Genomic DNA, 16117 nt, shown 5'->3' on the forward strand with positions numbered 1-16117 from the left:
AGCTAAAGGCTCAATGCAGTTGGCAGTGCAGCTCCCCTGATGATGATGACAGAAGTCTTCCTCATCCAGGGCTGAAGCTGAGCTAGACAGTGCCCCTGCATGTCTCCTCTTCTGCTTTATAAGAGCTGATAGGACGTGATTATTAAGAATATGTCTTTCAATCTTATTTTGTGAAATATTTATTGCATATAGAGTTTACCAGTAAGTAGGCATAGATATATGTGGTTTTAAAGAATGACTTTTTAGGTATAGCCTTCACAGTATCACTAGAACTGTAGACTGGGGGGAGACGGAAAAAGGGAGGAAGCCTACTTCCCCCCAGAATGGTGACTTCAATTCAGGTTTAATTAAGCAAACAGGTTTCAGAGCCGAGATGGCACCTTAATTCTGTTTCAAAGATTGGCTGTAATTATAACTTCACTGTCTAAACACTGTTTTACTTAAACTTCACCCCCAAGTAGGGCCCTATTGCTGTGTATTTGACGTAACATACACCACATTTCCCAGATGGTCTCCCTCGGCCCGATGGCCCAGGCACTCCTTGAGTGAGATCGGCCAAGCCCCTCCCTGCTCCCAGCAACGCAGCCTGCTTCATCTCCCATGGCAGGCTTCGCGCTTCGTGATGGCGGGTTTCGCCCCCTACCATGGCAGGCTGCGATGCCAGGCCTGGCCGCTAGATGTCCCCGCCCGCCGTCCCATGCGCCCGCTCCGCGGGACCGGCGGCGGTAGGTCCCGCACAGCCCGGGCTGCTGCCCCCAAGGTGGGCGCTCGCAGCGGGCAGCTCTGCCGAGAGCCGCGGGAACTTTGAAATGCTACTTTTAGGGTGTTTCCTAGTTCCCTCCATGAGGAGTCTCACAGATTTCCTTATGATGACTTTTAAAGCCCACCACGAGCAGGGCGCAGGCATACCGTGCACTGCACAGGGAGTGCTCAGAGCCCATATTGCCGGGCAGATGCCCCAGGAACAGCGAAATGACAGTGAAGAGCATGTTCATCTCACCCGTTTTTTTCTGTTTGCATGAAGCAGGCTGAGTTTAGGTGGGAGGCAGCCAGCCCCTAGGGCAGATGGTGGTCATGGTGTGAGGGAGGGGATCACAGAAGAGAGAGGTGTTCTATGAAGCAGAAAGCAGTGGAGAAGTGAAGAAGAGCTGCCTTCTCGAAAAATCCCTGCTACGAGTTCCCTTAATCGTTTGGAGGCCCTAAACTGGTGCTTTCTCACTGCCTGGCACCTGAAGAGTGGCTGCCTGGGGCACTGTGGCAGAGACAAATGGTCTAGGGGAAAGGGAGAGGTGCAGAAGGGTGGGGGTGCCTTAGCTGGTTCCCATCCCACCTCTTCCTTCTCCAGCAGCAGCTGCGGTTTCTGCTCCCTGTGAAAAGTATTATCACCCTGCTACAGGCACCTTGCATCTCCCAGATAGGCAAAGACCCAAGTCAAAGAAAACACGCAGCAAAGTGGAAGCAGAGTTAAGGTTCCTTTCTTTCTTGAACACTGAAAAGCACCTTGGTGCTCAAGGGCATTGGCAGGAAAACTTTGTGCTCCTGGCTTGTTATGAGGTGAACAGTCTTTGCAGTGTGGCTGTAGTCGAAGAACAGTTCCTACAGCGCAGCCAGAAGTGAAGCAGGAAGGTTTTATTGGTTATTATGGTGGAGGGAGTCTCTTGGGGAGGGTCTCTGGCATGCTCCTACCAGGTAATGGGGTCCTTGTACCAGGATGGCTCTAGGGTCCACACGGTGCTGCCTGGCAGCTACATGAAATCATCCACCACAGGCCACCCTGGGCAGCAGCACCCACTACATAGGTAGAACCCAGGGTAGGTTTGTGAATGTTGTGCTGGAGTCGCAGCCCTCATCTTCTGTCCAGACATGGCCCTTGGCCCCATGGCACTATTGCTCAAAAAAAACATTATGCAGAAAACTGAAAGCCTTAATCCAGATCACCATTGGTACAGCCATGCCTGCTCAGGCCGAAGCCTTGGCACGCAGAGGCACAGAGCACAGTACATCTCCCTTCTGCTGTTCCCTCTCAGCATGGATTTCTGCCTGGGAGAAGCAGCTCATTGGGTTTCTACAGCTTTAGTGCAAGAGTGCAAAACTATGATGCTGCCACTCTGGAATCCTGCCCGACCTCTCCTACCAGCTGCCTCCAGCAAGGTTCCAGAAGGTTTTGGCACATCTAGTTTTCTATGCTTTAGGTGGGAAATCCTAACACAACAGGCTGGCACCTTCCAAAGCAAGCTGTACTTCTGGGTCTTAGGTGTCTTGGTCCTTGTGTCAGAAGGCTAAGCATTTACCCTGCAGTGCCCCAGGCAAGTCTACTGGAGAACACAGGCAGAACCACTGGGATCCCAGCAGGCTGGTTAGTATTCTAGTTAGTATTTTCAACTAGTTGTAAAAAGTTTTAGCTGTCAGAGCCTTGAGCTAAAGAACGGGAAAGGGGGACGGGGGGGGGAGAGAAAAAGAAAAAAGTTGCGAACTTATTAAAAAAAAAACCACGGCAATGCAAGTTTTGCCTTTTAAAGACTTCGGAGGAGCCCCCTCCATGACCTATCAGAGCTGTAGCAGACTTCCTCCCAGGCAGTTTTTATGTCTCTCTCCCGACGTCGGAAGTCGCCCGCCCGGGCGCAGCTGCAGCCCCTTCCCGCTGTACACCCGTCCCCTTTCCACACAGCGGCGACAGCCCCGGCCGTCCCGGTCCCCGCGGCCGTGCAGCGCGCCCCGCCCGCCACCGCCCCGCTGCAGGAGGCGGTGCGGGGTCCGCGGGCCGCCCCGCCCCCGAGGTGCGGCGGCACGGCGGGAGCGGCGGCTGCGGGCGGCGCGGGTGCTTATCGCGGCTATTTTTAAATGTTTTTTTTTTTTGGCCTTAGGGCTTTTTTCCTTTTTTTTTCCTCTCTAATTCCTCCGTGCTCTGTTGTTTTTCCTAAGCGGACCGGTGGCTCCTTGCCATGAGCAGCCCGAAGGCAGCATGAAAGCGGGCAGGCGCGGCTATCCCGCCCGCTCCGGTGTAGGATGGCTCTTGGCGAAGTGCTGCTGCTGCTCCTCCTGCAAAGGTCGGTGGGGGACGGGGCGTGGGGAGCTTTCCCCCAGGAGTCTGGGGCAGGCGCTGAGGGGCCGGGAGCTCGGCAGTGCCCCGCCGCCAGCCCGCCCTGCCCGGGGACGCCGGGGGAAGGGGCAGGTGAAGGCGGGGAGCGGCTGGGCCCGGCGTCCCGCAGCCCGGTGGCCCCCGCAAGCCTCCGGGAGGCCGGCCATGGGCACCGGGAGGGAGAGGTCTGAAGCTGACAGGACACTTTTTATCGTTGCTGGTAGGAAACACCTTGGGACTGTGAGGTCAATAGGGCAGGGAGAAATATTTGCTTAAATCCGAGTTCTGGTTTTTTTTTTGTCTTTCCAGTCTTTCTTGGCCTTGGATAGGAGCAAAATGCTTTGAGAACATCTGTTTCTCACAGTTCGCAGATCTGTGAATGGTGAATTGGGAAGGTCTGGGGAAGCTGGCTGGGCTGAAACGCTCGGAGAGATGTGGGAAAGCCGCAGCAGCTAGAGGGGCTTGTAAAAATAAAATAGAAATCTGGCGTTTACAAGGAGCAGGGCAGTTCAGATGCTTTGACTGAAGATTTCCCAGCCTGTAGTCTTCATGCTGTGATACAGCTCTTGAACTTGTTCTGGATAATATGAGTTTGTTGAAGATCTGTGTGCAGTATTTCAGTGTTTCCTCTTCTCTGAATGGCCAAGCAAAAAAAAATGTCCCAAAAGAAAAAAAAAAAACAAACTTGCCTTTTGTTGTGGGTCGTTTTTTATTTTTTTAAATGAAAGCTTTTAAATACATTTTTTTTGTACTTGTGGAACCCATTTGTACATCACCAGATAAAGATGACTTTGAGGATGGGTGGGTTTATTGATTTCTTAAAGCACACATTTGCAGTGTAGGAGCTCTGTTTGCCCAGTTACTGAACTAAAGTCACAGTTATGTGGTGACAGCAGCAAACTAGGTGGTGATAGAGTTTGCTATGATTTCATAAGACATTGATCTTCTGCAGCATGGGGAAGACACGCTACTTCATGCCAAAGAAGTGGCTCGTGAGGTCAATGTACAAAACTTTGCTGTCTTGAAACCTCTAAGAAGGACTATGTAACCTGGTTATAGGGGTAAGGCTGCTAAGAGAAGGGTTGTGGTACTAAATTATTACCATGAAAAAAAGCCTGTGCTTTACTGGCTCTGGTCTTTAAAATGTTGATTCTAACAGATTAAAATCTCTCTGCTGCCTGTCCTGCCTGCAAGCGTGTCTAGAAGGGGGAAGGGAAAACAGCTGGCTCTTTTCTCTCCTTCTGAAATGTTAACTCTGCAGTTCTAATTTGCCAGGATAGTGACAAAAAGTGTTTTGAGATACCAATTGCTTTACTTCTTTCATGTCCTCAGTAGTAAACTTCAGGCAAAAAGTTGTAAAAGGCTAGCTGTTATGCTGTAAGTATTAAAGAAAAATCAGAGGTAGTCAGATGTGGAAATACTACTCCCTGAATATAAGCAGGTACCAAACCTGACATTTGACGAGGGATTTGGGTGCCCCAAACTACAGCATCACTGTTCTCATGTTGGCAGCTTCTGCCATTAAGCTTGGAGATGCTTTAATGTGTCAGCTAGACCTTTGAGGCTCTAACTTGATATATTCTGCATTGTCAGTGATTATCTTTGCTTCTGGGAGACATTTAATCCCAGGGCTTCTCAGTGATCTCAGACATGCAGTGCAAATAGGTGGCTGTTGTTTGTGTTTAAAATGGATGTGAAGCACCTTGGAGCTGTTCTCACTGCTGCCCCATACATGACCTTGCATTTGCCTTTGGAAATGTGGCTCTGCCTTTACCTGGTGACAGATGCCTGATGTATCTCGATCTTTTGTATCAAATGAGTAGGGTTTTTTTGTGTGCCAATATGAACTCTTCAGTGAGAGGAATTGAGAAGATGAGCATGCAGTCTATGCCCAAAACACAGGTTGTGTCAGCACAAGCTATGTCAGTGCTTTTGATGCTGTGGAGCTTGATGGTGATGTGGATGCTTGATCTCCTAAATAGCAATAATAATAAGGAGCTGGAAAAAAACGAAACTGGGTCATAAAATGTAAGTTTGGTGTAACTAGGCATTTCTCTGAAGGATTTTGACTGAGAGCTCAAACTCCTCTTTTTCATCAATTTTATGCTGGCTGTTGCAGCAGTAGAGACCTTGATACTGGTTTTTTGCTTGTTTCTCTTGGTGATTTTCAGTTCTTGTCAGCCTTGCCCATGTACAAAGCTACTGGGATCTATCCAGAGAAAGCAACTGACAGTACCATTTGCAGTTTTGCTCTGACCCTGATAGTCTCCTGTATGAACTAAATAAGGACTACTTGTCTGTTATGAAGTATGGAGAGATATGAATCCTAATATAGGAGTGCCTCAAAGCAAGAGTCTGTCACTTGCTTTCAGCCATAAAAAGGGATATTTAAGAGCCTAGACTTGCACAGCCTTTAGGCCAATGGCCTTAATCAGTCAAGAGTGGGCAAGAAAGGCTTTTTGCTGTACCTCCTAAATGCACAAGTGCTAAGTGACCTTGTATAATGGGATGCTTCTTAGGGCTGCAAAATTGGCCCTGAAAGCAGACTAATGGGAGGGTTTGAATTCAGATGGTCTTCTGATAATTAGAAAGTTGTTGAACTCTTCTTAGAAATCAGTCAGCTGCATGCCTTGAGTGGGACAAGGTCAACAATTTGTTGCCTTTGAACACAAAGCAAAGTCCAGCGGGTGAGTGCTATTGCTCTGCGCTACCTACTGCACAGAGCTCTGAAGCTCAGTGGTAGGTGCATGGAGCTTGGGTCAGGTGGGGACTGAAATCCAGGCTCTGATGTACAGTAGACCTGTAAAGGCTACTCAGTGACTCAGATTTAACCTAGATTTTGTGTGCTGGATTGTACCCATGCCCTTATTTAGAGGACATTTCTTTGCAGTATCGGAGCTCATCCAGTTCTGGCTCAACCTAAGGCACCCTGCGGTTTTGTTGCCCTAAGGGGCACCAGAGGGTGGAAAGCACTAGCAAGGTGTAGGGAATGCTTTTCTTTGAGCACAAGGAGGGAGATGTTCTCATCTACTGGATTTGAGAAGCTAGCTATGGGTGCATCTGGTACAACCCAAAGATACTCTTAACCAGTCTGTGTTTAAGAGTAGTCTATTATCAGCATGAGTTTACAGTGCAACACCTTATGCCATATTCTAGGTAATATTACGTGGCTGCAGAGTGGCTTCAGGTGAGAATATCAAACACTTTTTACTTGAGGGTAGCCAGAAAGAGGGAAGGATTTAAATGGATGCACCAATTCAGCTTCAGTAAAGAAATGTACCTCTGACTCCTTCAACAGTTGCCGTTCTGAGCAGGCTGTTGTTCATATGATAACTTTTAATTTCAGAACAAAAGAAACTTAATCAGAATATCAAATCTTTAATCTCATTATGTTAAAAATGAGAGTGGGTTTGTGTCTGTACTAAACTCGTATTTAAACTTGTAAAGCTCTTACTTAAATTTCCTGTGGCTTATCCTATCTCCTGTAGTTATGCTCTTCCTTCTGGATTTTTTTTTACTGTCCTTGGTTTTGTTCTTTCCTTCATTTTCCTCTTCCTACTATCCTTCCCTGAGTCTTTGATTTGATACTGGCTCAGTCTGGTGAACCTCTGCTGTAAGATTAACAGAGTAAGCTTCTCTTGACAGAGTGATGGTGATACAATGACCTTGCATATCTTTGCTAGCTGGTCAGAAACAAAGCCTTAACTGGAAGTTAGGCAAACCAGCATCATTACAAGGGTTGTCAACAGCATGCTAATAAAAGTTATTTCTTCGTTAGGTAAAAAGTGAGATCTGATGGTGCTTTTTATAGAAGGTGCTGACAGTGTTACAGTGAGCTGCAGAGCTTTGCTAAAGAAACTGGTACCTTTGTGCTGAGTAGTAGCAAGAGGGTGATCTGCAGTAATATATTCAAGCCCATAACATTTCCTAATTTGAACATATTTTATTTAGTGTTTCAGGCTGAGCCATGGTTACACTGTGTAAAGCATAATGGAATTCATGGCCAAAGCAGTTCCGTCAAACTGAGGCAGAGGAGAAAACAATAGTAAAATTGAGGGTGTCAACCAAAGCTCACTTAGTTTCCTGGTCATTCCTGAATGAGAAATATGAGGAAACTCTTACCTTCCCCGAACTTCACTTGGGTGAAGTCCATCTGTTGCTCGTTAGTTGCATCTCAGTGAAGTCAAGAGGATCAAGTGTACTAGTCTTCTGTGGGCAGCCTCCCATGCCAGAGTTGTGCTCAGCTCTTTCTCCTGGCAGGTTCACAAGCAAATGGCTGTGGTGAGACTTGGGAGAGTTGTTGTTATTTTTCTTCTAGAGTTATTAAGAGAATACTGGTAAGCCCATGACAGGAACATCTCTTCCAAGTCTTGTGTTTTCCCACTTCTGCAGGCTGAGTCAGAAGTCAGAGTAGGTCATGACAGATAGTTATTGGAAGGGACAAAAAAGCTGATGAAAACGCTGCTCAGTTGAGCAGGCAGGATTAACTCACAAGGCAGATACTGTCTGCAAAAAACACCCCTGCTCTTTCTGTTAGTGTGGAAATGTGCTTTCCCGCACCTGCTTTACCACCCTTCTGAGAGTCCAATGTTAAGCCTGTCCCAGAAGCATGCCTGAGTCCCCCTGCCAGTCTTCTGCAGTAAATACTAACTGATCTGAACCTGTTAGTATTTGAGTATGTGGCATGTCTGTCATCCCTTGAACACAGCAATGAGATGTAGGAGGATTTCAGCAGAAGTCATGAGGCTGATAAGCAGCCTCTGAATGTGGACAATTGAGGGAGAAGTATGGTCATGGCTCTGTTGGCAGGCTGGGGGAACAGTGAGCTCTTTTTAGGGTTATTTAGTTCTGAGTGGTTTTATATCTTACCTGTTTGCAGCAGGGTTTTTTGAGGGTAGAAACCTTGTTAGGGATACAAAAGGTCAAGTTTTCAGTAGGTTCATGATACTACAAAATACAAAGTGTCCAAGACCATAAAGGTTTGAGGTTTCTCAAAGAGCTGGTTGCTGCACATGACTTTCTGGTCACCACTGTCGTCTTCCACCAGCCAAATCTGATGTTTACCATATCGGTGCCAGTGTTCGGGATGCTTTAGCAACTTTTTCTTGGTTCCCAAGATACAAGTAACATTAGTGTTATTTTTTTCTTTTTTGAAAGTAACATGCACACTGCTAGACAATTCTAGCTCTCTCAGTGCAAGCTATCCCCTCATCCTCCAGCTTTGTGTCTCTCTTTGTGACTGATCTTTCAGCTTTATCTTTTGAGATGTAGTTTTATACAGGATATGATGAAAGTACAGAAAAGCTTTCAGATCTTGGTTCATATGTGTAAAATGGATAGCAAGAGCTTCTGTAAAGATCAGCTTTCACTTACTAATCTAGGGGTGAATGCATGGTGGGGATCCTTATTATTTGGATTGCTGCATTGTTTTCAGCTTTCATAAATTCATCCAGCTTTAAAGAGACATGGGGTTTGCTTTTATGCAGGCAAAGCTCATAAACTTCCCATTCACTCCAAGGAGCATATGAGAATTCACAGGGCTTTATTCATCTTGTCAACAGCCTGAAGGGAGACTTTATTCTAAGGGAAAGAGAAGAGATAATTATGAAAAATATAGCTTGGACAACTCCCTGTCAGCTGCAAGGAGCACAGGGTAACTGAACATGCTGCTTTCCTATAAAGTAAGTGCCAGATAGATGTATTGTTTAGGAACTCAGTATGCAGATGCTGAAATAAAATCTGTCAATTTTGAAGTGAAGCAAAGTGGGCAGTTATTTTACATGATCCCAGAAGGATTTTGTTGTTTGTTTGTTTTTTTCCCAAAACTGTTACGTTTCAACATACACCTTGTTAAAACTCGTGTATGTATTAGGAAAACTGATCTATGATTTTAAAGTTAAAAAAACCCAAACCTCAAAGTGTTTCTGTCTAAAAAATAACATCAAGGTACTTCGCAAACACACCGGAACACTGTTACGTTTCAGTGTAATTCTTGTCTGTTAACAGGCTTTATGAAAACATTTTCATCTTTGGCAAAAGCTGCAGTTTCTTTTCAAAAGAGAAGAATTGGCTGGTCCATTATTTCAGCAGGGATCTACAGATGCGATTTTCAATTCAGAAAGGAAATCCAGTTCTTTGACAGTATAGCCACTGCATATCAGTTGCTATTGCAGAGCAGTTCAATTGCTAATATTGCATCTCACAGTTCAATGTCATGTAAAGGTACTTTTAAAACAAGTACAGAAGCATACCTGGCTATTTCCTTGAAAAAGATCTGTAGATCATAAGTAAGACTGCAGCACATGTAAAGAATTGTTAGAAAATACCTAATGAGATACGCTCGAAAACTTCTCCCTTGGCTAATGTTCTTTGCCATTAGAAAACCACAAACCAAACATTAACCTGTTTGCTTTCAATTTTGTAATGTTTGATGTGGCTGATTATGCTTAAATGCAAACCATTCCTTGGATTACAGGTATTTAGTGCAGCCCATTGGGTCTCCTGTTGAGTTTGACATGCCTCTCAGTCCATCTTGGTCCTCTGTCCTGGACCAGCCCTGTAGTCCTCTCCCTGGCAGACGGAGAACATGGAAATCACACACATCACCTGGACTTCTTTCAGATAATTAGGACAAAATATGAGCATTTCACCAGAGAAGTCCAAACGAGATGAAAAGTAGAACTTGCAAACTGAGTTGCAGCAGTTTATAGTAGAACAGCCCTTGGGGTTTCTTCTGTTTGATGAGAAGAGAGACCAATTTTATGTACTCGTTGTATGCTTTTCTCTAATGTAGCATGTGTAACACCATGTTGCAGGAAGCCCACTATAGCTCTGACTGGTTTCTTACCTCCCAAAACTTCCCAATGCTTACAGGTGCTCCTCAACTATACAGTGGTTGCTTAGTACCTTTGGAAAATAGCAAAAATACTTCTCCTGTTTTGTTGCCACATGTTGGCACATGAGGAGTTAGTAATTACTATTCTGTTGCCCTTACTGCACCTCAGTGCACTTGGTTATTCCATGTATTACAGCCATTGCTAGTCCTGGTACAGCTCAACAGCTTTGAAATCTTGGATCCCTGCAAATATCTTCCAAGTTATGCAAGACTCTGAAGTTATGTAAAGGGGTAAAGCTTGGGAGCCAGACCCGCTGGGAACCCATTAGCAGATGTGATCCTGAGGAACCAGTAGGTGGTTTCTGGTGGAGACAAATTATCTTTTGCATTGGAAGGTTGCACATTAAACATGGAAATTTACTGTTGCTCTGTACCGGAAAGCACAAGTACAGTTTATATGTCAGGTTTGAGCAAATACCCCTTGTTCGCTAGCACAAGACAGCTTAAACACCTAGGAAAGAGATGGACTCTTAACCTGTGATAAGGAGGGACTGGATTTAGTGATTCTGGAGGTGTCTCAACTGTTACTGTTTCTCAGGCATTTTTCCATGTTCAGATTTCACATGGAGCAAGCAGCCCTGAGCACGCAAGGAGAGCTGGGAGTGGTACATCGCTAGTTACAGATAAATCCACTGAGGACACTTTGTCATGCAGTTTAGGCTTGCTGGCAATTACAGCTGCAGAGTAGCAGCCAAGGATGTACCCTGTTACACTGTGTTGGTTTTTTTTTTTCCCTCTTCCCTTCATAATGCATGTGCAGCTTTAATGAAAAGAGGTTTCTTACAGCCCCAAGACATGCAGTCTTAACCTGTCTCAAAACACATTATAACCTATCTCAAAAGACATTACAGTTCAGTGAGTGCTCCAAAACTTTCTTGAAGTCATGTAGGTAATTGTTGACAAAATGAGTATCCAGTAGTCAGTAGTTATAGCTTCCAGATTTATATCTACCAGTTGATTTCAGCCTTTTTATAGGCCTGCATGTCCTGAGAAGCACATCACACATGTACACTCACATGAACTCATTCAGTGGCACCAGTTAACTGTGGCCAAGCCAACACCTGCTGCACAGCAGGGAGCAGCAGGATTGCATTAGGGGTGAAGGCAGCATCTAGGTGGTTGTGAGGCAGAGAGCATGACCCAGCATGTGTGTTCCTTCTCACTGGGGCTCACTGCGGTCCCGAATCAGTTTTGCCTGTGTTGAGCACTCCTGACAAACAAGGCCTCAGCTGTCTGCTGCTGCTTTTACAGTGCCAAGGCAAGCTATGAAAAGTGTTGCACAACCCAGTATAATTTAACCACATGCTGAATAAATACACTTTTGAGAACTCTTTTGAAGAGATGTTGCTTAATTAGTCCTGCAGGGGGTATAATACGTATATTTTTGAAATCCAGTTTTAGCATCATGCAATTGGCTTTTATGGCCTGAGGATTCTGATTTAAGACATTCTTTAGTCACTAATGGTAATCTGTTTTAATTAGAAATGCAAGTGTATTTTAGATCCAAATGTATCTGAGTGGTACGATGTAAAAAGATGGTTCACAGCTAATACTAGTGAAGTGCCTGAAGTCTGGCATTGTTTGTATGTTCTGTAGTTTGAACCCTGAGTATCAACAAAATGTTCAAACACTGCTCAGCTGAAGCATGGGGAGACTGAATAGCTTCCTTTAGGAAACAGAAGTATTAATCATCAGGGATCCTTTCTAGGGCAGCAGGAGGAAAATCATAGCTTTAGGCAAGAAGGAAGCAAACACTTTGAATATTACAGTAGTAACTTCAGCTCCACAATAGCAAAGCACAGCTCCTGCCAGGGCGCAGGTGCTGAGCAGACAGCAGCATCTTAGTTGAATTTGTCTTAGTATCAGGGAAATTACTCAGGCTTGAACCTCCTGGGCTGCTCAGGGAGGACTGTAGCTGCTCAAAGCTGTGCTACTGTAAAATCTGGTCTGGTGGTGTGTCTAAGAAATGCCTCGAGGCCATCTAAAGGCTAATGCTTCCTGAACATTTACCGCAGTCACTTGTCCTGGAGCTACTAAACTGTCAGGCAGTTGGGTGTCTGTGATCTGACATCTTACACTGCAGTAAGAGATCACACATACTTGACAAAATCTGTCCAGAAACAAAGAGCCTCTGCTGGTAGGCTAGTCCAGCCCTTGCTGTTGTGTTCAAGTGTTTCTTTCTCTTAATTACCTTGAAAGATGGAGCCAAAAGAAAGCAGCTACTCAGCAATAGTGAAGATGGCTTTTGTAATGATAATCACTTATTAGACATGTTGTTTGGTAGAGTGTTTTTATAGCTATTTGTGATTAGACACAGAGATGCAGCTGGGGATGAAGCAGTGCGGCTCATAATCAATGAGTTTCTCAGGACTAGCCTTACTGGGGAGGCTGATGGCTGAGTCAAGGCACTTGCACAGCTTCAGAAGGCTGAGACCTTGACAGGGTGCTGCAGAGAGCTCTCCTGTTCCTATACAGCAGATGCTCTCTGAGATTTCAGGTTCCTGTCCCATCTTTCTTGCTGACGCAGATAGAGTGCAGTAGTGATTCATCACATGAAATTTGATAAACTTGTTGACTGGCACCATGGGGAAGGTTCCTCACAGAACTGCTCCCTACCATGGAGAGCTGTCAAATGAAAAATCAAGATGTAGATCGTGGGGGCCTGTTATGTGAGATTGAGAGCAATGTTCTGATTTTCCTACTTAAGCCAAGTAAATTAAAGCTTCCCACAAGTCTAACTGATGGTCTTAAGTGTGCAGTTAAAAGTCTCCAAGCTGCTTAGCCATTTCCCTGTGCTGTGTCCGAAGAGCAAAACATCACAAGCACCAGCACTTCTTATCTGTGTGTTTTATTTCCAAAACACTGTTTGCATTTATTTCATTCATTACTTCCTTTAATTCATCCCAACCAGTACCTTTGCTGTGAGCTTGTATTTCCCGCTGGTATTTCTGGAGGATGAGCGCATGGAGGAAGCTGCTTTGGGCTCTAGCCTTGGAGGCTCCAGCTGCAGTGTGTCTGTCGTCAAACACCCCAGCCTTGTTGTTCTTGGTGGTTACGTGGTGTCCACTCTCGCCTGCACCACTTGCAACTTATTCTTATTCCATTCTTTTCTTTTCAGGGGCTGTCAGAGCCTGAATAATTTAAGAGTGAACAAATGAGAGACGTTCATGGAGGACTCTGTTCTTACCTAGGCACAATTTGTCAAGCATGTAGATTGCCTTGGGTTTTCACTGCACCTACCACAACTTTACTAAGAGAAAAGCCCCCTTTCCTAGACATCTGTGTCACTCTTGCTTAGTAAAGTTATTCAAGATCAGCGCCTTTGGAATTGGTTGGTAAATGGACAAAGACTTTCTCTTTGCCCGGAGCTCCTGACAGCCTCCAAGTACCAAAGAGAACTCCACAGCACTAGAAAGCAAGAGACAGCTGCTGAATGTTGGAAGCTACTGCATTTGGCAAAAGAAGCTGACGCTAAGATGCACACAGTTGTGTTTGTTTGTTCTGCTTGTTTTCTGTGCTTTCTGAGCCCTATGTGTGCCTGGAAAGTTTAATGACCAATCTCTTCTTTCTCAACATGCAGTTTTCCTTCCTATCCCCAAAAGCTTTTGGGTTCTGTGCTTGCTTTTTTTCCCTCAATTTCAATTTATTTTGTCACTGGTAGTCTTCTGTTGTTCCCGTGAGGAACTGTTTGGGTACATAGTCACAGTTTCCTTTGAAGTAGGGGACAAAATATGATATTCAAATGTCGTCTTCCTCCCTCCTTTCCCCTCATTCAGAGTGGTCCACCAGCAGTGGTCCATAGAGGTTGCTCGCTTTAAGCATAAGGCAGAGCTGACCTTAGCAATGAAGTCATTTAACTGACAAATGACTTCAAAATTCTTGCAGTAGCTCAATTTGGGAGCTGCTGAATGAAGCTGACCCTTGACACTTTGCAGAAGAATAAGGCTTGTGTTGTACTAACAGCTGCTTGGAAACCATGTGTAATAAAGTTTGGTTTTATGCCCATTACCAAGGTAAAAGATAGTATTCACCTACTCTGGTACCCTTACACTCCCAACAGAGCAAAGCTGCTTAGATCAAAGTTTAAAAGTCTGCTTCTATGTGGGTGTCTTAAGCATTTCACAGTTCCTTATGCTAAAAGTAACAGTATACTTGCAAAGGCCAGCAAACGCTGCTGCTCTTGTTCAGCTTCAAACATGACATTTTCCCTGTCATCATAGCGTATAGGTGTCCATAAAGGTTCAGGGTTAGAACTTCTTTATGGAACATGCATAAGTCTCCTATCAAAATATATTGAGGGGCTTTGTGTTTGGAGCTTTGTTCTTTTTGCTCTAGTGCCGCTTATTCTTGAAACTTCAGGGTCGGGAATTCATTTATTTTTGTCACAGAACGAGGACAGTGTAAATACAAAATGTAAAGTAGAACTTAGAGAAATGCTTCAAGGATTTGTTTGACTAAATTGAAATAAATGTTGATTTGTTCAAAAAAAAAAAAAAAGCATGCCCTTTCTGGATCTTATTAGTTGTGACTTTTTATTTCCTTTCCTTGCTGAAGCAACGTGCATGCCTCTGGATTTCAGAAATCTACTCTCCAGGCTGTGACGTGTTACAGGAAGGCTGCTTCAACGTGTGCTCCCAGCAGATGTATGGGACTTGCTGTCGCTGTGCTCTGGGCTGGTCCAGCACATGTGCTGGGTGCAAACCCAAGGCACGAGAATGGGTAAATGAAATCGAGTGCATAGAAATACTGTGTCTGGCCTCAAACACTACTGTGTGGAGCAGCTGCTCTTTTTCTGAGCATTTCCACATCTTTTTATTCAGTAAAAATCTATTCTAAAAAGTTACTGCTTTGCTGGGGAGATAAGCAAGGTTCCCTTGAAGGACTTCCATCAGGCCAATAACATACCTATTTCATAGTATTTTGGGATAGGATCTGGCTAGGAGTATCTCACCAGTGGTTAGTGGATTCACTCTGTAGATGTTTGTTCTCTTATTTTTCTTGTCATGAACTCACAGCAGCTTATGCAAGGGATCAGATGGGACTCTGGAGCAGGATGAATTTTTCAAAATCATAAATGGAGAGAAAAAGGCTCAAAACCTACCTTCAGAGAAATCGTAGCTACCCATCACAGTTACAAGCTTATATGGAAACCCATTTCTGAGCGGGATACCTGGAGAAGAGGACTGCAGGTGTTCCAGCTGCTATTCAAGGGCTTGGGGCCGTGGAGTTGAGTTGCACACTTCTCCTGCGAGTTTCTTCAGAGGCACAAAGACACGTTCTGCCTTTATGTGCAGCAGCTCCTCCGTTAAATGCACGCCTCTAGGAGAAGAGACCCTGCCCTGTATTCATCTGAGGACTTGCCTTCCTCTTTTTCCTGTGTCCTCCTTAAAGTCACCTCTGACAATAATACAAAGTCCACATAAAGCAGCAGATACAATAGAGATGACTTCTGTAGCTGTTCCTCTTACAAGGAACTCTTGAAAAAGTAACAAAGTCATGTTTTATTTCAGCAGGCTGTCTCTCTGTGCATTCTCCTTCTGCTGTTTTTCTCCCTGGAGACCCAGCTCGCTCATTCAACATGCTCTCAGGATTTCAGTAACTTCTCTTGCAAGGTCTCTTGAGACCATGTGCCTCTGTGCTGTTTCTCCAGGCTTTTGGTTTTATCTCACTCTTTGAAACTTTCCCAGAACTGCAGTGACTTTTCTCTGACCTCCAGGAACTGGAGCTCTCAAGCCCTGACACTCCGACTGGCACAACCAAGACCTGGAGACTACTTTGGGATGTCAGCTTTCCCAGCACATGCTGGATGAAAGCTGCATCTGAGCAACACCAGCTAAAAATAAAAACTATTCAACTGAAGCTAATGGCAGGTTGCCATGAGTTATTGCTCATTAAAGTGAATTGTCAGATGCTTAACTTCTGCTAATCATTTCCTGCTGCGAGATCGGCCTGGTATGAAACATACTTAAATGTGGGAAGGGGATTCGCAATAACTAAATTTAGCTAAGGGTGTAATTTCCTCAGACTCCCTCTGTAGTTAATGGAAAGAGAGAGGCTCCTACAGGGTTCTTGCTCTGCATCACCCTAGGGCACAAGTGTGCACAGCTCCTTGACTGCTGAGAGCATGAGGTGAGCTGCTGCCA

At 44.9% G+C, this 16117-nt stretch overlaps 1 protein-coding gene across 14 annotated transcripts in view; it reads left to right on the forward strand.

Annotated features, from left to right (window-relative positions):
* KALRN (kalirin RhoGEF kinase) overlaps window positions 1-16117 on the forward strand; it is a 514059-nt gene that overhangs the window by 433436 nt on the left and 64506 nt on the right. The window contains exon 36 of one of the 14 annotated variants that reach the window (XM_057430159.1): window positions 13093-13762. The exons of 12 other annotated variants lie outside the window; for them this stretch is intronic. In XM_057430159.1, coding sequence (XP_057286142.1) covers window positions 13093-13109 — 17 coding nt within the window. In that variant the 3' untranslated portion in view covers window positions 13110-13762. Of the gene's footprint in view, window positions 1-2873; window positions 3048-13092; window positions 13763-16117 lie in introns of those variants that run through there. One more of the 14 variants, XM_057430161.1, reaches the window with a different exon arrangement.

Source organism: Pezoporus wallicus, unplaced genomic scaffold (genome assembly GCF_028554395.1).
Source record: "Pezoporus wallicus isolate ANWC-B61680 ecotype Strahan unplaced genomic scaffold, APGP_CSIRO_Pwel_v1 contig_5261, whole genome shotgun sequence".
In the NCBI taxonomy this organism is placed as follows: Eukaryota; Metazoa; Chordata; class Aves; order Psittaciformes; family Psittacidae; genus Pezoporus; species Pezoporus wallicus.